This window comes from Rutidosis leptorrhynchoides, chromosome 1 (assembly GCF_046630445.1).
Source record: "Rutidosis leptorrhynchoides isolate AG116_Rl617_1_P2 chromosome 1, CSIRO_AGI_Rlap_v1, whole genome shotgun sequence".
Taxonomy (NCBI): domain Eukaryota; kingdom Viridiplantae; phylum Streptophyta; class Magnoliopsida; order Asterales; family Asteraceae; genus Rutidosis; species Rutidosis leptorrhynchoides.
This window is the reverse complement of record NC_092333.1, coordinates 142,268,160-142,292,272: the sequence shown is the minus strand read 5'-3', so window position 1 is coordinate 142,292,272 and position 24,113 is coordinate 142,268,160. Positions and strand designations below refer to the sequence as shown.

Sequence of the window (24,113 nt, the reverse complement as noted above, 5' to 3'; positions counted from 1 at the left end):
GATAAATATAGTAAACATATATTGTAACAATTACGTTCATGTAAAGTATTATACATCTAATACTTTGTTAATATTTTCAAGTTATAATATATATATATATATATATATATACACACACACACACACACACATATATAATCATATTCATTTAAATAATGGTTCGTGAATCGTCAAAATTTGGTCGAGGTTAAATGAATGTATGAACACAGTTTAAAATTTTTGAGATTCAACTTAACAAACTTTGCTTATCGTGTCGGAACAATATAAAGATAAAGTTTAAATTTGGTCGAAAATTTCCGGGTTGTCACACTAGGTAGCTTTTATAAGTTAATAGCAAAAATATTAGCGATCCGGTTAAAACGGGTGGTACCTAAGCTTGTTAGCCAAGAGCAAAGTGCGTTCATAAAGGGTCGGTACATTGTTGATGGGATCCTGGTTGCCAATGAAGTAATTGAGGAACTAAAGGTACGCAAACGTAAAAGTCTTGTTTTCAAAGCGGACTTCGCAAAAGCATTTGACAGTGTGAATTGGAAGTATCTCCTAGGTGTCCTGAATATAATGGGTTTTGGTGAAAGGTGGATAGCTTGGATTGACTCGTGTCTTAAATCGGCCTCGGTATCCGTGTTCGTAAACGGATCCCCTACAAAATAATTTGAGCTAAACAGAGGGGTAAGGCAAGGAGACCCTCTCTCTCCTTATCTATTTATTTTAGCTACGGAAGGATTTAATCTCTTAATGAAAAAGGCCATCGAGAGAAATTTGTACAAAGGGGTTGAAATAGGACTTAACAATGTAGTGGTGTCACACCTCCAATATGCCGATGACACTTTACTTTTCGGAGATTGGAGCAGGAGAAATGCCACTAATCTTATGAAAATATTGAAGTGTTTCGAGAAGTTATATGGCCTTAAAGTTAATTTCTCAAAAAGCTCTCTATTCGGTGTCGGGGTTTCTAAAGTATGTTCTGAACATATGGCTGCCATTTTGGGGTGTAGCTTGGGTGAGTTCCCGATGACTTATCTTGGGTTACCTATCGGAAGCAAAATGAACAAATTAAAAGAATGGAATCTGTATATTGACAAGGTTCGCGATAGATTGTAGGAGTGGAAATCGAAAAGTTTGTTGTTTGGAGGCCGTCTCACCCTTATTAAATCGGTACTTAGCAGTCTCCCGCTGTACACTTTCTCCCTATTTCGTGCTCCCTCGGGTGTCATCAACTCGCTGGAAGGTATGAGACGTAAATTTTTCTGGGGCGGGTCGGGTGGCAACTCTAAAATTTCTTGGGTGGGTTGGGAAACTATTTTGGCTCCTTATGATCGGGGTGGGCTGAACATTGGCTCACTCAAAGCCAAAAACTTGGCTTTATTGGGCAAATGGTGGTGGCGTTTCCGTACTAAAAAAAATGCTTTTTGGGTTAATATTATCAAAAGCATATATGGGTGGGATGGGGGGTTGGGTTATAATTTGTCTCCGGGTAATCGTTCTGTTTGGTCCTCCATACTACAATTGGATGCTGTTTTCAGAAAATTCAATCTAAATCTTGCTGACTCGTTTTCTAAACTTGTTTGCATTGGTAATGACACATTATTTTGGAAGGATTTATGGCTTGCTGACCAACCGTTGTGCTAGAAATTTGGACGTCTTTACAGGTTAGAAGCTGAAAAAAATATACCAGTGTCGGGAAGAGTTAAAAGAGACGGAGATAGAAAGTTTTACAGTTTCGAGTGGGTAAGAAGGCATGCTGGCCGTACAGGGGCTGAACTGCTTCAGTTAGAAGAGCTTTTAAACTCCTTCAGGTTTGCGGATGGGTTAGAGGATTCATGGGTATGGTCGTTTCACAATAGTGGAGTCTATACTGCTAGTACAGCTTCTGAATTGTTAAACGAGCAATTCCTACAACAAAATTATTCTCAGCAGGGTACGCTTCGTAATAACATGTTGCCACAAAAACTTGGCATAATTGTGTGGCGTACTATGTTAAACCGTCTCCCGGTTCGTGTTGAATTGGATAGACGGGGTATTGACCTTGACTCTATTAAATGTCCGGTTTGCAACAACGCGCTTGAAACGGTTGAACATGTCATACATTCCTGTCCTTTTGCTATAAAGCTATGGCGACGTATCTTGAATTGGTGGAACAAAGGAGGGTCACGTTTGCAAGTTGTAATGAACGTTTCCGAGGTAAATCATCTAATTCGCAACCTCATTCGTTCTCAAAGATGTGGCAAGCAATTGAATGGGTTAGTGGGTATGTGATTTGGAAAAATCGAAATATGAGGGTATTCGAGAAAAAAGATTGGAGTGTCCCAATGGCGGTCAATGAAATTCAAGTGAAGAGTTACCTTTGGATTTCGGCTCGGTGGAAGAAAGGTTCAATTGAATGGAACAAATGGCTTCTCAATCCCTGGGTGTACGAAGACTTTGACGACCATGGCTAGTTATTTTTTTTCCTGTTCTTGGTCCATTTTCGTTTTGTATCCTTTTAGATCGAGTTGATGTAAGCTGCTAGTTTCCTCTTGGTGTTAAGCCCATGCTCCCTCTCAGTGCATGTGGCTCAAGTCCTGTTGTATTTGTAATTTTCTTATGCATATATAAAAATATCTTCTTGGCTTTTCAAAAAAAAAAAAAAAAAAAAAATTATATTTTGTCTTTTAAAGTCATTTTACAACTATAAGTTTCTAGCTTCAATTACTTTATCATACACTTAAAAAAAAATAAGCTTCAACTTTCAGCTCGAAAAATAAACTTCAGCTTTTAGAGCCATCTACAGACTCCAACTACCAGCTAACTCATCTAAACACACCAAAAAAATGGAACTTAAGTTATAATATAATCAACGAATTGAATGAGATATGTATTGATTACACTCTAGCAAGTGTGATTAACTAGATCCATTGAACTATTTTAACTTTCTATTGAACGCGACCCTAATAGCATTGCACAAACACTTCAGCTTATTAGCATCCCTCTTCTGTGTTAGGAATTGTCCGAAAAGAATACATACACCATCATACAATTTGACGCAAAACCATTAAAACAAACAAAACTCGTATTTTCGTTAAGCTCGATTCAAGAAATTCATTAGTATATCACCCACTTGCATTTGATGTCGTGGAACTTGTGACAATATGAAGAAAGAAACGCAAGCTTCTCTAAACGGCAAGAAACCATAACCTGTCGAATGCTAATTACATAAAAGAGGTTAGACACCCGGCACTAAAGATGTTGAAACTGCCAAGAACGGATAATAAATCATATCCTGCTATAGACATTCAACTACGTTCGAAATTTCAAGAGGTTGAACTTTAAGGATAAAATCAAGTCAATTATGGTTGTCATTATCATTTTAACTTGTTATAACCATTTTCATCTAAACTTTCAATAAATACATAGAATTGTTTACAAATACACGTATTTCTAACTAAAGTAAGAAATGAATAAAAACAGCATATATTATTATCTCATTCATGAATCAAAGGTGACATAATTGCACCGCGGTCTCTGTACCATTCACGAGTTTCTTTCTATAAATAGTCCAAACTCTTTACTCACACTTCTTTCTCTTTTTCGTATACATTCATATACTTAACTACTTAACTACTCATTTTCTTTTTCTGCACATTATAATAATAAATACTTTGAAATTAATAATTAAACATTCAAAAAGACAGTAGCAAATGGCAATAATAAGGTTGATAACAGGATGGCCAGGGCCTAGTGGGTTCGGATCAGCGACCACCGCCGAACAAGTCACCGCTGGTATCGATGCTTCCAATCTTACTGTCGTCATTACAGGTATACATACATACATACATTCTTTAAAGATATTATTGTTTTTTTTATTATTTTGAGGTTGTAACCTTGGAACTAAAATTTGTTAAAAGAATGTGATTTCTACATCAGAAAGTTTGTTCATACACCAAAAGCATGTTGTGTATCTAATATTTTCTTTTTCTTTTGTTGTTGGTGGTGCACTTAATTTCTTAAGTGATTTTTTTTTAGGGGAGGCTTCAAAATGTAGTTTCTGAAAATTTTATCTTGTTGTTTTGCTCTAATATTTGCTTGAAATCTAACTGCGTGATATTACTAACTATTATGATTAAAAATAACTTTCTAAAAGATATGTTAAATATGATTTAAATTATTATCTAAAGATGCGATTATTAGAGATTTATCACCAATTACAGTATGATAAGTGGTTTGGTGTTAAATTAACTCCGTATTGAGTTTGACACTAACATTTTAATTCAAAGTTGAATGGCTCGATGTGAAAACTCAATCTTAAGAAAAAAAAAAAAAAAAAAAAAAAAAAAAAAAAAGAGAGAGAGAGAGAGAGAGAGAGAACAATCTTAAGATATGACAAATATATCTTTAGCGGTAGGGAATGAAGAAAATAAAAATAAATTAAATATATAATTAATTTTAAAACCAATGGAAGTCACCAAATTATTCGAATCCATTGATTTGCCTTTGACACCGGAATGCAAGTGGAATGCAAGTGGTCTTGTTAAATATAAAACCATTTGTTATGTTGTTAACTACATGAGTACATGATATGAGTAAAAAACTGAGTTGGTAAGACTGTTTCCAACCGTGTCGGTGACATTAAAGTCAAATGATGTACTTTTTGGTGATGTGCCAAGGTCAAAAGATGAAGTTAAATAAAGGGGAGTGTCAAATTTGAAGGTTAAATTTGTGAATGGGTGATGTGGTAAAATATTATTGGTAGTTGAGTATAAAAATATACGTAGTATTAATTAATAATATATAAAAATATTTGAAAAAATCTGATTGGCTGACACACATTTGACACACCAGTCGGGCGTCAAATTTTGACGCCGCGTTAGGGGCTTCAAGGGCGTCAAAGCTGTTGCCAAGTGAGATGACGGGATAAAATTGACGCCGAGTTATATACAGTCTAATGGAAAACAGTTGATCATAACACCTGTTTATGGGCATTTCATGTTCCATTGTTGTGGGGCAAAATTCCACCGACAAAACCACCCCTGATGTATCAAATTATATGTTTTCACTAGGTTTCAAATATAAAATAAACTCTCATAAAAATTAAAAGGAAAAAAAAAAAAAAAAAAAAAAAAAAAAAAAAAAGGTAAAAGGTTTTTCCTGTTTGGGCTACCCGAGAAGACGAGTAATCTGACCCCATCTTTAATGTACTCAGTCGAGCATGATTTCTCCCTGGTTGTTTCCAACTCATCCCTGGTCACCACTAGATATTCGCCCTATAGGGGATTCGAACATGAGACCTATTGCAAGGAACTCAGGGCCTCAATCACTAGACTATTTAGTAATGATTAAAAAAATTAATATTACTGAAAGTAATCAACAAATAAAAAATTCTCAACAAAACCTTATCAAAGTGTTTTACTCTCAATAGTTGTCATCTCATTATACTTAAAATATTCTTTAAATAAAACGAGACTCTCAGCATTTTCGAAAGCAAAGGTTTTTAAATTTTATGTAGTCAATACTATATCATTATTTATAAACGTCAATCCGTTACGACTCTTATCTAAATTATTAAATAATTATTGAAGGCGTGTACATGAATTAAAATTCAATGCATCATTAATGAAACGCCCTTGACTCAAATTATTTATTTTTTAAAATTTGCTTACTGACATACATTATGTAACCATTTCAACTACTGGTCCCAAGATACTTTTACTGCACGGCGCGCACACTATTTGTGCGGCGCACAGTAACACTTCACCAAACCTGCTCCATACTTTAAAATTCGACCCATTTGACACTTGACCTAACTGTCCAAAAGCTACATTTCCAGTTTTCCACTAATTTCAAACGCATTACCAAGTCTAAAACACTTCATTTCACCACATATCTATAAAAATTACAATCCTCCGAAACTTTCAAATGTATCAAAAACTAAGCATACTACCACAATCATTTTCAGAGGACCATCATAATTTCATTCATAAACAAGTTCAAAAACACAAAAGAGCGTTTTTACATTCAAGTATTGATATCTTCTCGGGGTCTAGAATCGGAGCATCCACTTACCAAAAGGTCTTGTTCTACTAGACGAGCTAGACCTTGCCTTTGCCTTTATCGCTAGAGCCGACTTCACCTACAGCTTACATACAACTAAACAAAGTAAACAAAACGTTTAGTGGATAAATATGTGTAAATAGCTATAACAACTAAGCATGGCATATGCATACAAAGTAGTAACACTTACTATATACATTGCTAACAGATCAACCTAAGCAAATTGTGACAACGAACATGGCTTATTGTCACCTAAGTATACTGCTTATGCTAGTTAACTAAGCAAAATTTGGGATAATATCCCCATCCAAATCACATGCCATTACTTGCTCAAGTGCAAGTCAATAACATGTTACCTATTTACGACATAAATACTCACCTTGAGAGTTCAATCGTCCACTATTCGGCACAAAGAGTAAGTTATCCTTTCTGTCACCTAATAACACAAATTAACACGTACACAATTACTTTCTAAGCTCTATCACTAGAACTTCTACATTCTAATCATAAAATTCCTCTTAACAACCTGACCCATACCCAAAATGACACCCTTAAGTTCTTCTTTACAATTACCTAAGTAATTTCTCATTATCTAAGCTAACACACTTAAGCAAATCTTCATATGACTTATTCAAAAGATGAATTTCATTGAAGTAGCCTTCACTTAACCATTACTAACAACCCATTTCATAATAATAAGTCACAACTAATCAAGTTGTGACTTCTAATTCATCAAATTAAAGTTTACAACAACAATTTCGTTTATAAAGCTATCCATAATATCTACTACCATTTGAAGTTTATCAAATTAAAGTTTACAACAACAATTTCGTTGTGTGTGTGTGTGTGTGGTGGGTGGGGTGGGGGCTTTGTAAGTGAAATGAAATTTAGGGGGGAAAAAGGTGAAAAGACGAAAACGCCCCTAGTTACTATTCATCATTTTTGTCTAATAGATAGTGTAGTAAAGTAATGTGCACTGATTAAAAAGTTCACTTTTATTGTTTAAAAAAAAGTTTCAATAGTTCTATGAATTTTTTTTAGTATTTTTAGAAGATTTTTTATTGTTAAAAGGCTAATGTACACACACAATACAATTTTTACACGAATACATATCTATCTATCTATCTATACTCTATAGTATCGTATAAATCTCTAAATGATAATGTCATAAATAAGGATTATTTAATCTTAAAAAAATTCAAAAATAAAGAAAAAAATTTATAAGCCCCTCATGATGATATCATTAAAATAATTAACTATTTTAATACAATGTTAATTGTATAATAATTGAAGCATTATGTACAATCTTATGATAAAATACCACAATGATCATATGTACAATATTTGAAGCATTATGTACAATCTTATGGTAAAACACCCATACGACCATATGTTCAATATTTGAAACATTATGTACAACCTTATCATAAAACACCCCCATGAGGCCATGACCATATGTACAAACTTTAAAACAAATTGTACAATCTTTTACAAAACAGCTCATGAACACATGTACAAACTTTGAAGCATATTGTACAATCTTCATATAATAAGTGTGTTTTAGTTTTTTTTTTTTAAATTGAAGAGACATTTTTTATTAATAATAATTATTAAAAATATAAATACTCAATTTTAAAGCAAAATTTATTATAATTATATTACTCCGTAGTATTATTCAAATATGAGTTATCTTTACGGGATTAATTACGTTACATATGTATGCGAAATACATATCTCAATAAAATGTTGTAATGTAGTTTTTATGACAAGAAAATAATAATTATGATGAAAATTGGAAGAAAGTGGTGGTAGAATAAATGTAGTCATGTATTCTGACCAAGTTAAGTATATCAATATGATTGTAAAAACAACGACAAGTTTCTCAGTCGGAATCTGTGGTTCCACGGGTCATTAAACTAAATGACTTTAGCATGTACGTTCACTTAATACCTAAAACATATCATTAAACTGTTTCGTTTAAACAAACTCGTAATTGCACGGGTCATTTCACTAGTACATATTGTTCACCTAACGACTCCTGACCTCGAGGTCAAAGGACATCTCGATACCACCATGTCGATGGCCCTTTGGTTTCGATAATTGGTTTAGCATTTCAATTACAAAGTTATGAGTTTAAGTTCAAATTGAACATATGTATATATTGTATTCTTAAATAAGTGTATAAAATTTTAGTGAGGTGCGTGATTTCAGTGACTTTATAAAAGATTCGTCTCTATGTTTGATCGAATAATGGAACTAATTATTATTCTCAGATTCAAATGCTAGTATTAAAAAAAGTAGCTTATTGATGTAGGGTTAACATTTACGAGTTATTTTAAGTTTTACTTTTACAACTAGTAAATGTAAATTGTACTATGTACTCGTAACTGATATTATTGGTACGACATATAAATGATCGACACTAATTAATAGTAACTTTTTTAGTAATAGAAGACTTTAAAGTTAAAGAGGTTTTTCCAGTCACTCAACTTCAGAAAAATTTCTAAAGGTGAAGTACAAAATTTGTCCTAAAAAATTATTCGAGAACTCGTTAATCTTCAAGTCGTGAGTTCAAATATTATCAAAGACAAAATGTACATAATGAGTGGTGTATAATGAGTGTTAAACCCTACAATGAGGGTATTGTATGTATATTCCATTTCTTATCTAACACACGCTAATTTTACTATCAAATTGTTATGCATATGGAATGGAATATACAATACCTAGGACCAAAGGACTTCTGGCCTAACCGCCTAGCAGTTTAAGGAAACTCTAACAATCTTGAGGGTATGTGTTGCATTTTGTCTTTGATAATGCTGAAATCGCTAGTTTTGACTATTATACCTCGAGAAGTATAAATAATTACGATCCCCGTCCCGCCTAAAATTTGAAAAACTCGTTGATTTTTAGAACATATTCCTAGACCAGGTCAATTGATCAGTTTTTAATTTTGATAAGTTCTGTTAGGTTCTTAGACCTTTTTTTCTATTACTTCATAGAACTTTTCATCTCCTTGATAGCTGTAAGCTCTCCAAAAGTATTCAGAGAAAATAAAAAATAGAAGAATATATATATATATATATATACACAATGCCCTAGGGTAGGCTGCTAGATCTTTGTCATTCTTAAAAGGGTGATGATTGTATGAAACTAAATACGGTTTAAAATGTTGTATTGTACTACTTCATAGAACGTGTTTTAGTGGCGTACAGATAAAAATTGACAGTAAAAGAAATAAGGAAACAAGAATGTGAAAATGATGGTGAATTTGCAGGAGGGGCTAGTGGGATTGGGCTAGAGACATCAAGAGTTTTGGCACTAAGAGGAGCTCATGTTATAATAGCAGCAAGGAATATGGAGACTGCAAATGAAGCAAAACAAAGCATCCTTAAATCCAATGAAAATGCTAAAATTGATATTATTCATCTTGATCTTTCTTCTCTTCATTCGGTCAAGGCCTTTGCAGACAACTTCCTTGAACTTAACCTTCCCCTCAACATATTGATGTGAGCCTTTCTCTTTTACATTTACCATGAAAACTGAATGCAGCAATTTACTTATGAGTGGTCGGTTCTGGTAACGTTTTATCGTTTATGAACCTCCTCAAGATAGCCTAGTCGTGGGGTCATGATATCCCGATATCCTCACCAGAGGCCCCAGGTTCAATCCTCACTAGCATCTAATCCACTACAAGAAAAATAGTCATTTATGACGATCTTTTAGTGACGACTTATTATTTGGTCACTAATAATGTTATTTAGTTACCATTAAAAAAGTCGTCACTAAATTTTGGTCACTATACGATATTAGTGACCAAACAAATGATTAATATAGTGGCCAAATTTTGGTATTTTGGTCTCTAATAATATTTTGTGACGGATCTATAGTGACAACAAGTGGCCAACCTATTTTGGTCACTAAATCAATTTAGTGCTATTTCCTATTGGTTACCAATAGCCCTCGTTACTAAAAACCATTTTTCTTGATCTTGGAGTAATTAGGAAAAGTGTCAGAAATGGTCAAGGGTAACATGATTAGGCTACGTACATGAGTAAAAATATTCCCTGAACGAGGAAAACCTTATCTGTTCACCGGTTTACTCGTTTTTTTTTTTTTTTTTTTTTTTTTTTTGTTTATGGATCGAGTGTGTATTTTTGGTTTGAACACAGTAATTAAATGTAATAACATTTGACAAACTGATTATTTATTAAAAACCTAAAGAAAACTTGACAATAACTTTTTGTTGGGTTAACCCATATTTTACCAAAAAATAACTCGATTTGATCCAAACTCGCCTCCTTACCCGACCATTTTGACACCTTTGTAGAAACCTTGTAATGTTGCATCTACTTTTTATTTTATGTTTATGTACAGTTATTTTGAAACTGTAGAAACAATGCCGGCATCATGTTTTGCCCGTTTCAACTCTCACAAGACGGGATTGAGATGCAGTTTGCAACAAATTACTTAGGTACATCACCATTCCTTGTTTTATGTTATATGCCGTAGACTAAAAGCGTCAATAAGATAAACGATAACATGTCTTCTTCATCCTGATCAATATGGCATGGACTGCAGGGCACTTTTACCTGACAAACTTACTGCTTGACAAGATGAAGAAGACTGCATCGGATACTGGAATCGAAGGCAGGATCATAAATTTGTCATCAATTGCTCATCTTAGTACTTATGATGAAGGGATCAAGTTTGATGCTATCAATGATAAAATGAGGTAATATTAAAAAAATATGGAGTATTAATTATTACTGATATAATATTGTTATTTTTACTCCAAATCATACAAGACTAAGCTTTGTTTAACTAAAAAAATCAAGAATCCAAATCTGATGAGCAACACGTTCCGTAAACTGTTTTTGTGTACATAGTCCTAACATGTTGCCTAGAACAGTTACTCAGACAAAAAAGCATACGGGCAATCGAAGTTAGCGAGCATATTACATGCAAACGAGCTGTCTAGACGTTTAAAGGTTGACTTTTTTTATTCCACCTTTTTCTTCCTGTTTGTTGTTAATGTGTGGTAGATTAATGTATTTTATTGATGCGAAATGCAGGAAGAAGGTATAAATATTACGGTTAACTCTCTACACCCTGGGGTTATATGGACGAATCTTATGAAACATTCTTTGAACTTCATGAGTAAGTGTGTTCAATCCGTAGAAATACAATCAGAATATTATAAAAAAGATATAAATATAATTTGTTTTCATTGTGATTTCTTGCAGGAATTATGAGGGTGCTGACCTTTATATTCTGGAAAAACATCCCACAGGTATGCTTATTGAAACACTTAGTGCAATCATATTTGACTCGCTGATTATTTAAAGAGTTTTTGGTTACAAGTGTTTCGAATCAACCCAACTTGTTTTGACCCTTGCAAAAAAAAAAAAAAAAAAAACGCTTTTGACCCATCATCCAATAGTGGTGATTATAGGATTAAAACTCAAATGGGTTCTATACAATTTGAGTAATGCTTTGTAAATTTTTTCCCCTAAATAATGATTGTTCGTTCAATAAAACCATTAATTTTAGAAATATATGAGGTCTATCATTAAATTTAGTGTTATCCTATACAATTTGAGTAGTAGCTTTTAAATATAATATTTAACCCACCTAACATACTCTACATTCGCCCTTGCCTAGAACCCTTCTTTAACCAAACCCGTTTTGACCCATCATCCAAACCCGTTTTACCCATTTTAGCAACTCTAGAATTCTAATATGTTCAATTTAAGAAAAGGTCTTTTCTTTTGCAAAGAAATGCTCAATTATTTACCAAATCATTTTTTTCAGTTTATTGAGTTCAACTTTCACATACAAGTTTCAAGCGTGTAATAATTAGTAACTTTAGTTTCGAGTCCATAGTGCCCAATTGTTATGTAATGGGCATCTATGTTTGGTGTTGTACCTTTGCTTCTCGTGCTATAAAATGTTTGCCTTTCGAAAAAGATAAAATAATCAGTAACTGATACGATGAACAGGGGGCAGCAACAACGTGCTATGTAGCGGTGCACTCGAGTATGAAAGGGGTTAGTGGCAAGTATTATCTGGATTGCAATGAATGGCCTGCAAGTGATTTAGCTAGGGATCCTCAGTTGGCTAAAAAGCTCTGGGATTACAGCAACCATTTACTCGATTCTGTTCTTCGAAAAGCTTAAGATTCAACGGTTGTTGCGCATGAGTTACAAATTATCGTAAGTTGTAACGTATGTGTTACGGAGCAAGACTATGCTAGCAGTGGACCAAAGACTAAATTAGTAATGCTTGAGTGTTTAATAAATTGTTTTATATATTATGTGTTGCATCTCTCATAATAGGTGATTCAATGTAAGAGTTGAAAGGTATGTTAAATTATGTTCTTTTAAATTTACTTCTGCTGTTTAATTTGATCTCTACATCACTTCAAACCTTCAAATTGGTTTGAGTCATCTCTACCAACAAGTAGGGTGTAAACGAGCTGAATCGAGTCTCAGCTCGACTAGACTCGAGCTTGGCTAATTTCAAGCTTAATATATAATGCTCGAGCTCGGCTCACATTATACAAGCTCGGCTCGAATTCGAGTCATATATATACAATAATTAATTAATTAATATATATTTATATATTAGATTAGTATTAAAATTATAATTAATGTATATAAATGAAATGATAGTTTAGGCTCCTGAGCTTATTCGGGTTTGATATAAGAAGCTCGAGTTGAAGCTTGTTAACTAAACAATATTTCAAAATAGTAAAGAAAAGGAAAGGAAAAAAAAAACAGGAGAAAAGAAAAGCTCTTAATGTTAAAATCAATATCAAAATAAAATTATAAGCATAAATTTCATACTCAAAACTCTTTTAGTCCAGGTATTGCTAGAAAAAATATCCATAAAATTACCAAATTCACATAGCTTGTTGGTCCAGGTGGTTACAATATAAATATTGATTTTAGATTTGAGTATCATACTGTATAATCTAAACTGTAATAAATCAATCGAATCTATTGTAAACGACATAATGTTCTCGCACACAAAGGCATGAAAACATTATTGAGCCTCTGTGTCGTCCACCTCCCACAGACCAAGAGCTCGGACAAAGCACGCGGAAGCCGCCACAATGACAGCCGCAAAAATGGGTGGGACCATCAGGTCCATCTTTGACTTTTTAAACATCTCGACCGGAAGACAAAAGACATCGGAAGGAACATCAAAAGGAACTCTAACAAAGCCTTCTTTTTGATCTTGACATACTTTAGAGAATGGAGATGTTGGTGCTATGGCCCACACAAACGAGAGTTCTGGTGCGAACGATGTGACCGCGACGGTGATGGTTAGAAGGGTTGTCCAGGTGGCGCCGTAGATTAGTAACGGCCACCTTCTGGATAACCTTTCTAAAATTGAGTGGAAATAAGATGGAATTATCATTTTTTATTTTTTATTTTTGCCTAGAATAAGTTCTAGGATGAAATATGTACATGTTACATATGTATGTAAGGTATATGTTTTGAGGAAAATAAGCTGATGAACCAATCCAACAACTTAATAAAATTTGTTGTAGTTGTTGTGGGTGGAAGAAGAGGAAGTGGACAACTACTCTTAGAAACTGTTTGATTGGTTAAGTATTAGTTGAGAATTGTGGACGTGGAAGAATAAGAGTTGACTTTGACTTTTTGATTTGATGATGTGAACTTTTTGCTTAAAGTGTGAAGACTACGAAAATAATAAAAGTTGTGAACAGTTTTGTATGAATAATGATTTTACCTCTTGTAGAGGGGTATTCAAGTAGATCACTAGTATTTGTGTTGTACTAGTATTATAATTATAATATAATATCACACTATTATCCATGTAACACCTCCAATTTTCAAGCTACCCTCACTCCCCCCGTTTACATGATCACCCTCTTTACATGAATCTGTAATTAATTATGTTTTTTGTGAAGTTAACATCCATTGTCGAACCAAATTTAGGGGTGAAACAAACAAAAAAAGGATTGAAAACATTTTCTAATTTAGAGGTAAATTAGTCAACTTTATCAATCAGACTTTCTATTGAGCACAAAAATGTAAACAGTATCAACCATTCATTGATTAATGCAATCATTCTTATCCATTACCATTTATATTTATACAGAACTTAATGAGAGAGAAAAAAAAAAAAAAAAAAAAAAAAAAAGATAAACGGCCGTGAATCTAACATAAATTTAATCTAACACAACATAAAAGACACCACACACGGTTCTTTTCAACCCACCGTTTTAGATCATAGAAACCCACTTAATGCAGGATATACATAGAAATTATAACACTAAACCTAATATGTAAAGTCAACAGCAGAAAACAAAAAGTAAATATTCAGATTCAAAGGTAGTTAAAACAAAACAAAAACAAAGCAAAACGCCCCTAACGTAAAAATAACGACCAAAATTTCGGATACCAATAGACACCAAGATATTGCAAGTGATCAAGTTAAAAACTTGCCGGCGGAACTAGATTAATGTGTAATGCTCGTAACACTTCACTCGGGAATCATCTGTTCATTATCAGCATCTTCTCCTGTCTCAATAGTAGGCTTTGATTGTTGGGTAGGTGCCTGGTTCTTTTTAATTCCACTGACAATATCGTCAATTCTAAGAAGCATACAAGCAGCCTCAATGGCAGTCTTGAACGTTTGTGCCTTTACGTTATAAGCGTCCCAAATCTATATAAGGATACAAATACAAAAAAATCACAAAAAAGAATAAATAAAAGAAGATAACTATCCAATAAAGGTCGATAGTGGTACAGGTAATGAAAACCGCACCTTTAATTCTTTCATATCGGCAATTTCACCTGTATTTCCATCAATCCCAGTCCAGGCATTCTCACCATTCGCATGCTGTAACAAAATGAAAAAACAAAAATGTCATGAATAAAATTTTACAAGGTTAACATAAATAATTCTAGAGAAATTTGATATTCACAAAAGGGATTATTGCTTTAGAAAATAAGCAAACTTTGGTATAATTTCTGTTGCGGAACAACTTTTATAAACTCAGGTGCTAACTTTTTAATGACACAAAAGCCAAAGTAAAACTTTTTCTGTTTACGATGCTGAATAAATTCATCTTAAATTAGGGGCATTTTTAGATTTGAAAGAAAGTAAAAAAAGAAAAACAGGTAACTTGCCTTTCCTTGAAGAGCAGTCATAGTTCTAATGACATTAACACCACAGTTCTGTGCCAATGTTCTTGGTATAGCCTCAAATGCTATAGCTGCAGCTTCATATGGCCACTGTTTCAATGTATATACATATCAATAACAGCATAATATTCAGATATAATATATAATATATAAATATTAAAACTAAAAGATAAGAAAGAATAATCAATGTCAAAAATATAAAGAATTACCTTTTCAATGCCTTCAACTGATGAGCTTTTCTGCTTTAGTGTAGCAGAAACAGTCAACTCAGTAGCGCCACCCCCAGGAACAAGTTTTGGATGCTTCAGGATGTTTCTAGCCACCGACATTGCATCCTATCAACCGCAAAAAAAAGTTTACAAATTGAAGGTAACTTAATAATAATATGTAATATTATGCACGTACATGCTTGACCTGAGATGCTTGTTCATAAAACTAGGTTGTTTAACAAATAATTTACATCTCAAACATGAGCACAGAAATTATATTTCAAATGAAATGCTACACGAAATTGTACGTACAAAAACACAATGGAAACAGAGTTCGTTAGAATAAGTGGAAAGTCGCTAGTAAGATTACACTTTGGAGATTACTACCCATTTGACCAGTTGCATATAAACCTGGTTGTTTTACACGTTTTAGCCATTCTATTCTATATTTTATTATTTGCCACACTCAACCCAGCTGACCTGTTTTGTAGCTTTTTTCATTTAAGGTTATTTGACTCTTTGAACCAATTTATCACCTTTTAGATTAATTAATCATTTCCTTACCTATTTGGTCGCTACAAATATAAACTGAATTAACCCATTTAACTAGTAATATGGTCGAATTTGCAACCTCAAAGCAATACAACAGAATTACCTGCAAGTTCCGCTCAACTTCATTTAAAAGATCCTTGCTAGCACCTCGAAGAAAAACCGTGCATGCTTTCGGGTCTTTACACTCCACAATATGCGCAAAGAACTCATCACCAATCTTTTTAACCTCAAATAACCCAGCCCCAGTCCCAACATCCGATTCTTGAAGCTCATCAGGTCTGTTCACAATAACGGCCCCACATGCCTTAGCAATCCTATTATTATCCGTTTTCCTTAATCTCCTAATGGCACTAACTCCAGCTTTACTAAAATAATGGCAGGCTAAGTCACTAAGTCCCTTTTCAGTGATCACCAAATCGGGCTTGAATTTAAGTATTTGTGCACACAGGTTTTCAATGTATTCTTCTTCCATTTTTAAAAGTACTGCCCAGTCTTCTTCTCGGACTAACTCTGCATTTGTTTGATTCTCTCCCTTTTTGTACTCTAGAGGGCAATCTAGTAATATGATACGAGGGTTTACGATTTTCCGTTTCATTTTACCCGGGACGACTACGTCTTTGTTGAACATCACACCTTTGAGAACTTTCGAATCTTCTAGCTGACCACCAGGGATTTTTTCAACTTTGATGTATTTTTTAATATCCACTTCTTTTATTCCCTGACCTAAATCTACTCCAACTATAGTTGTAGCATTAAGTGCTAGATCCTACAAGATTACATATGTGATGGTCAGTAACACCCAAAATAATAAAAAATTACAAAACTTCAATGATTTAAACATAATCATTCTTCTATAAAAAGACCGAAAATAATCATTTAGAATTGAAAACGATACCCGAGATAATTCTATTGAAGAAAACAATTTATAAAAATTCATAGGTTCTAGAAATGCAAAATAAGCATAAAACGCGGTAACTAATAAAAAGGGACAATAGTTCTGTATACACATAAACTATACTTACTGCTATTAGATCCCCAAATTGACTAGTAAACTTGGTGCCGATACAACTCTTCACCAAACCCAACATCATTGAACCTACAACGAAAACAAAGCACGCTCAATCGATTCTTACTGAGATTAATCATATAAAAATGGTTACTATGTGAAAATGAGAAGTATTCTAGCAAATATACCTTTTAAGATTCAATTTCATAAACTAAATAACGTAATTTACAGAAATGTTGAGCAACAGAATACACATTAGTATGTATGAGATATAGGAGAAAACGGGAATAAGAATATGAGGTAACATACGATCATTGACATCAATAGACATGGATATCTTATCCAGCACAGCAAGAGCATCTTCAAGAGCCTTGTTGTAAGCTGCAAAAGCATAACTATTAATTCCTTGCATATATTTTGTGAACGCTTTGTAGGGTTGAAAATATACTTTACATGTCAAGTATAAATAATAATATACCTCGGCAAATAACAGTAGGGTGGTACTTCTTCTCAATGAAAGCTTCTGAAACATGAAGCATCTCACCAGCTGAAATTTGAATTTTAACAATCAGAAAGATGAAGTTAAAACGTATACACAATTTCCTATCATTTCAAGTTAAGATTTATATTTTAAAAGATAAAACAAATTTTTTTTTTAATTTTTAATTAAATTAAATTCCCTAGCAACAACAGTAGGAAACAATAAAAAAATCCTAAGAAAGGTATACCGAGAACAATAACTGATGTAGTTCCATCACCAACTTCCTCATCCTGCGTGCGGCTTAGTTCAATCATAGACTGAAATAATTTATAAAATAGCAATGCAGGGTAAGATTCAAATCACATAAATGTATAAAGAAGAAATGAACTTTATAAGAAAATAAGATTAAGATATATAATGCATATAATCTTATAACAATTGTCTGACCAGATAAGGTAGCAAAGGGTAGATTAAAGATGAAACTGGGCATTGACGTTTTAATCATAATTAATATAAATACATTACGATTCAGCAGTTATACACTTATACCTTTGCAGCCGGGTGAGCAATATCCAACTCACGCAAGATGGCATTACCGTCATTAGTGACCACAATTCCTACAAAATATACAGAAGAATTAATTACCATTATTATATTCTCGCGTTCAAATACAATGACTAACATACTAACAAAATTACAAGCATGCGTACACACACATATGCATGTGTGTTACACATCTATCACGTATATAGTTAAAATGTAACCACCTCCTGAAGCATCGAGAAGCATCTTTAACATGGACCTTGGACCCAAGGTAGTGCGAACAACATCAGCCACGGCCTGCAAATGAGATGAAAATGAATGCAAGGTCAGATGATAGATTTAAAGTTTAAATTTTGAAAGAGTACTCGCAATAAAAGTAATCAGGTACATTTCACTATTGTCTAAAAGATATAATGATTTATATTGATAAACTTGGTTTCAGCTTATCAAGTGGTGTCAAAATTCTTTGTTTCACCCTGCACCAAATCATCTGTGTAGGTTACGGGTCACCATAGAATACAGTATTCACCAATGAACCATCCAACATCTATTTGCTTATTCAGGGCTCAACTCCTTACAAAAATCTTTAGTTACTACAGATACCTTTTTCTCTTCTATTATATTTGATGTCCTGCTAAGAGTCAATATATCATGTATGATCTAAATAATATTATGCCAGAAGCTTATATCAGATATATCATTTTAAATTAGACATAATCTAAGTCTAGGACATTTGACAGTGAATGTATTTTATATGTTCATTGTGTGAAGCCAAGTAGCCAACATAACAAGTTAACAAATAATACTGATTTATGAATAACTTTGGTGTTCCTTAACATGTATACACAAATAGTCAAATACTTCAATGAAAGATAAGATATTACGGCAACCGACTGTAGCAAGACCTTTTAACTAGCGTATAATTTTTAGTAGGCTTAAAGAATAATTTAACCAAGTCAACACATTCAAATCAATTTGTACCTTAGAAGCTTGGATGTTTGCATGGTGCACCTTAGTTCCAGATTCACGAGTGAGCGAATCCTCTGCGCATTTTAACGAGTATACATTTAAGCAATCATTACAGAGCGAAACGATTCATAATTCAAAAACACAGCTAGTATGAAGGTCATCATGTAATACTAATCAATAAAGATACATGATGCAGAGCGAAACGATTCATAATTCAAAAACATAGCTGGTATGAAGGTCATCATGCGATACTCATCAACAAAGATACAGATGCATTGTAATTGTGTTCTCACACGATTATTATTTTCTGCATGGGCCTGTTTTAATTAATGTTCGTCTATGAAAAAAATTCCATGTGCATTTTTTTTCTGTATCATCAGAAAATTCCCCTTTTCTGAAACACTTCAACGTTTTTCCCATTAGGTATGTACTTACGTGTTCAAATTCTATTTCTATACAGGTAACTTGAAATTTATTATAGAATATGAAAGTTTAAGGTATTGAAAGATTTATGAACCTAACTATGGAACTTTTTGTTTGATAGACTTAAGGTACTAGCTGCAGTATGATATTTGGAACTCGCTAATGAAACTTATAAGCCCTGCCACACCCCCAATTTGCAATTTAAAGTTGAAATTTCGCCTAAATCTACAAATGAGACGAATGTCATTGAATAAGAACAGCACTAATATCAACACCACGGCACATAATTTTTTAAGCGAGTGTAAGGACACAAAAAACTCTTTCCAAAAGAAAAAGCAATTTCTCGAATGAAACAAGTGGCTTATTAATCAATGGCAGTCAAGGATTTTTGAGCATGCTATAATTGCTGAAATCACCACAAGTTGGATACTTACTGATAATAATAAGAATAAGACATACCAATAATGCATTGAGCAGTATAATCATATTAAGCATGCTATTTGAAACGTCTTTTAAAAAACATATTCCATCTCACATACAATTACAACTATGGGCGAAACTAGTAAGGGGCAGCGGGGGCACCTGCCCCAAGTGGATTTGTAATTTTTAATGCACATATTTTGGATTTTTCTATCTTGCCCCCGGTGGATTTTTTTCCCAAAAGTCTCCATGTTTTGCCCCCAACGCCTCCATATTTTACTCAAAAGCCTACATATTTTGCCAAAAAAAAAGTTGCTGTTTTAAAAAAATTTCGCCCCCTTCCACCACCGGTTACAACTTCATAACAGTAACCACACAATTCAAATTTCTGTGACAATGCATTTAGTAATTACTCACACATACAATCGTACACTCTCAAAAATCATTTATGCAACAAAAACCGTGAACAAAATCATCTTTTAAACAACGGAAGTCCACTTTCGAGGTCTCGAAATGCTAAACCTAATAAACTTCTAACTTCTCACATATGTTACAGTAATGTAAAACCTAGATCTGTATATAAGTATAAATAATGTAATCGGAATCATTATCTAAAATGCACATAGCAAATCACGAGATCATAGCATTTAGATACGCACACACACGTGCGTATGAATGTGAGAAGGATAGAAACTTACTGAGAACGAGAACCGGTGATTGCATTATTGTAGAGATGAGTGGAAGAAACAACCCTGTGTATAGATCAGTTGTTACAGAAGCTGGTAGTAGTGTTGTTTGTTTCTAGGGTTTCTTTTTTTTTTTTTTTTAATGAAATGAAGAAAAAGGTAGGAACGAAAGCAGCAGTCGTTAAAATTTGTGTTACTTTTTGGTGTTTAGCATTCGAATCGTTAAATGGGCTGTAATATTGTACAAATGGGCTACTTGAATGGGCCACTCAATTCCCCATTCATCCAAAAGTATTTAACAATATGCATACAAAATTTTGAATTTGCATTAATGCTCACTGACCATGCACAATGCATGACGTGTGTAACTTGATGTGTGATGCATGTTCTCTAAACACTTACGCAAGGCAAGCAATGGTAATGCATCACACACTAACCAACCTCCAACACACATGGTGCGTGTTGTTCGTTTATTAAGGCGTCCAATTAAGTTTTAAAACTCACACTCACAATAAACCTAGAAACACGCATTAAACGGCAATTTAGTGAATTCATTAGATTCATCTGTTTTATGCTTATCATTCACTCGATCATAGTTACACTTTAACCCACAACCGTGATTATACCCGTTTACCCACTTTAACACGCACGCACGCACCAAAGAACCCACATTCTCTTTTTTTGAGCAAAATTCCGCGAAAATTCTTGGTGTTAAAGTTGTTAATCAAGATATTAGATAATTTAACATCTTCTACAATGGCTAACAATCAGCTAAACCACTTATCCACTTATCCTGAATGTGAGATTCGAGACCCTAGGTTTAGCTTTTAACATGTTGATAATCGACAAAAAATCCAAAAAATGTGAGATTTAGGACCCCAGTTTTGCCTGTTATAATCTTTATAATTGACAAAATGTCAGAAAATCTTATCTTATCATGTGCAACACACAACACATACGAACCAACAAGCATGGTGCATGGTGTTTAATGCGTGATGTGTGTTGGGTGGTATAATAGTATAACCAGCAACGATGCTCGGTAACCACACATGAATATTTTTGTAAAGTTTTCGAAAATAGGGGTATTTTGGCCTATTTTAGTATAAAACATAGCCATTGTGAGCCAGTTTTTCCTTTCAAGTTGACATATTTAACTATAGGATACTATGTTGTTCGGTTTCGTTAATGGGGCAACGTTTCAAGGTTGGTGGTGATGTGAAGGTGGACAGTTTGATGGAAGGCTTTTCTCCTGATGTATACTTGATGTATACTGACAACACGCCAAAAAGGCGCCAATTTATCAAATGCAGCCGCCACTGAAACACTAGTTTCTCTTTGCGTGAACATTACACATTGGCAGTCTTTTTCGATGGGAATTGCAATTTAGTTAAGTTCGACACCATGCGCATAATTCTCGAACTGGGGGACTTAATGATGTGCATGCTCACGTATCTTATACATGTGCATCACACGTGGTTGTTAACCTACGCCTAATCAGTCGATTCCTCAAAAAAAAAAAAATGCAAGTATGATGTTTGCGCTTATAAACGTTGTAGCGCATTGTGACGACCCGACAAAATCGCCATTGATGGCGCCGTCAACTTAGGTCCCGCTACTTGGTCATAGTCCCTAAATGAGACGCGTTTGACCAAAATTATGTCGCATTCATTTGAAACGTGTATGACTTGCAAAGTTTTAAGTTACCAAGCGTTTCGACAACGAGTTTAAGTTTACAAAAGTTAATAAGTATAAATGAAATAACTTGCGACATAATATAAGTTGAAAATCACGATTGCTATAAATAGCGTAAGTATGTATGCTTTAAGTTTGAATCCAAAGGTGCTATCACTAGCGTATGCATGTATGCTTGACCCCAAACAAGTAATCAAAGTGTGCGGAAGCATGTATCAAGTAGCCAAGTATGAACCTGAGAAACATATAGAAAACTGTCAACGAAAAACGTTGGTGAAATCATAGATGTATTTGAAAACGTGGTTTTGAACCACAAGATTTTGTATATGTTGATTATCCAAATCGTTTGCATTCCAAAGTTGTTGTACGTTCGCGAGCACCCAATTATCAAGACTTAACTGCTTTGTACCCTGTTGCGTAGTGTTAGAACATACACTATACCCGAAGATATATTTCATCCGCTAACGGTAGCGAACCGTCCGAATGAGGGCGCGTCAAGCCCGTATGGATCCACACAATATAGGTTCACGTTTACACCCTACAAGTGTAACTAATGATAATTAAATTGAGGCTTTTTGTTCTAACTCGCTGTGGAATGTTTATTTTCGTACTTGTGTTCAAAGCATAAAAGTATGATACGTATATGTTTCTCATCCCATGATTTAAAGTATAAAAGTTGTTGAAAAGATGGGACTATGATCTCACCTTGAGTGCACGAGTATAAAGGTACTTCACAAAGTAAAAGTGTGCATGAAAGTTGTTTAGTCTTGACCTAAACAAGTAAGTTGTATCAATTATCGGTTACGACACAAGGTCGGGCGAAATGTGTTCAATTAGTCCTATGGCTCGTTACGACTCGATTATATAGCATGTGAATCGCGTTGTCAAGTTTCATGCAAGATATAAGTACAAGAGAGAGGTTATAACGATTAAACAATGTATTGGTTAAGTTTGAATAAAAGTCAACTTTGGTCAAGTCAAAGTCAACAAAAAAGTCAACACGTTCGGGCCGGGTCTCGGACAATTTTTCTAAGCTAATTAATCATATATGAGCATATTAGAACAAGTTACATGTTAATCGGAGGTGTGTAGCATAGTTAGAATTAAACGTGAAACGACAAAGTTGAACAGCCCCCAAACCAGGCAAATTCCGCGCCGCGCCGCGCCGCGCCAAAGGTGGGCCGAGCCGCGGCAATGGGCGTGAGCTGATCCCTGGGTTGTTTCAAGTGTTCAATTCTCGAACCAAACTTCATTTCAACGCAACTAATGAACTGTAAACACATAAAATGCATGCCATACATCGCTGGAAAGGTATTTTAACGAGGAATGCAACTAAACACATATTATCAACCAAAACCTACATTTACGATAACCGAAATCTCGTCTAATGACCGTTAAAAGTTCATCATTAAAGTTTCAAGTTCGTAAAACGCATTTCATGATTCTGGAACTTACTACACACATATAATATGCCATTTCGTAGGTAATTACCAATAACATTGCAAAGCATTTAATGCATCAAAAGTTCGTTTTAAAATCTATTAAACCCTAACCAAGAATCACAAAATTGATAATTATGTTAATGTAAGGTTTTCATGTCATCCAACATACCAAAATGAAGCTAATGATGCTAGTAACACATTTAATACATGAGCTTTAACATTTAACAACATTAAATCACCCAAAACACAAGATTAAACAAACCCTTTTTCAAGTTCATGCTAGTTTATGCAAAATAGCAAGATCGAGCAAATAAATCACATATTCATGTTAGACTCGAGCCAAATGTAACACCTTAGACGAATCCCAAATCGCCCACTGACATGAGTGATCATGGGATTATAAGGTAATACTCACGCTTAAATGACACAACGCGTTTTGGGACCACAGGCAGAGCGGATGTGCGAGTACGTTGTGGTTAAG

At 34.0% G+C, this 24,113-nt stretch overlaps 3 protein-coding genes across 3 annotated transcripts; 1 reads left to right on the top strand and 2 right to left on the bottom strand.

The window, feature by feature from the left end:
• The first annotated feature begins 3,464 nt into the window (after positions 1–3,464).
• LOC139889649 (short-chain dehydrogenase TIC 32 B, chloroplastic-like) lies at positions 3,465–12,206 on the top strand. The gene is made up of 8 exons (XM_071872589.1): positions 3,465–3,795; positions 9,305–9,536; positions 10,422–10,501; positions 10,609–10,762; positions 10,940–11,018; positions 11,103–11,187; positions 11,274–11,320; positions 12,030–12,206. The coding sequence occupies exons 1-8, from the start codon at positions 3,678–3,680 to the stop codon at positions 12,204–12,206; spliced, it is 972 nt and encodes a 323-aa protein (XP_071728690.1). The 5' UTR covers positions 3,465–3,677.
• Positions 12,207–13,074: 868 nt separating this feature from the next.
• On the bottom strand, positions 13,075–13,452 carry LOC139889643 (uncharacterized). Its single transcript, XM_071872584.1, has one exon. The coding sequence runs from the start codon at positions 13,450–13,452 to the stop codon at positions 13,075–13,077; it is 378 nt and encodes a 125-aa protein (XP_071728685.1).
• Positions 13,453–14,405: 953 nt separating this feature from the next.
• LOC139865920 (T-complex protein 1 subunit gamma-like) lies at positions 14,406–20,645 on the bottom strand. Its single transcript, XM_071854030.1, has 13 exons — positions 20,511–20,645; positions 18,982–19,043; positions 18,225–18,297; positions 18,007–18,074; positions 17,705–17,774; positions 17,455–17,523; positions 17,286–17,357; positions 16,993–17,066; positions 16,074–16,736; positions 15,419–15,544; positions 15,195–15,299; positions 14,830–14,904; positions 14,406–14,727 (listed from the first exon to the last, which is right to left on the bottom strand). Exons 1-13 carry the CDS (start codon positions 20,533–20,535, stop codon positions 14,545–14,547), a joined length of 1,665 nt encoding a protein of 554 aa, XP_071710131.1. The 5' UTR covers positions 20,536–20,645; the 3' UTR covers positions 14,406–14,544.
• Positions 20,646–24,113: the final 3,468 nt, after the last annotated feature.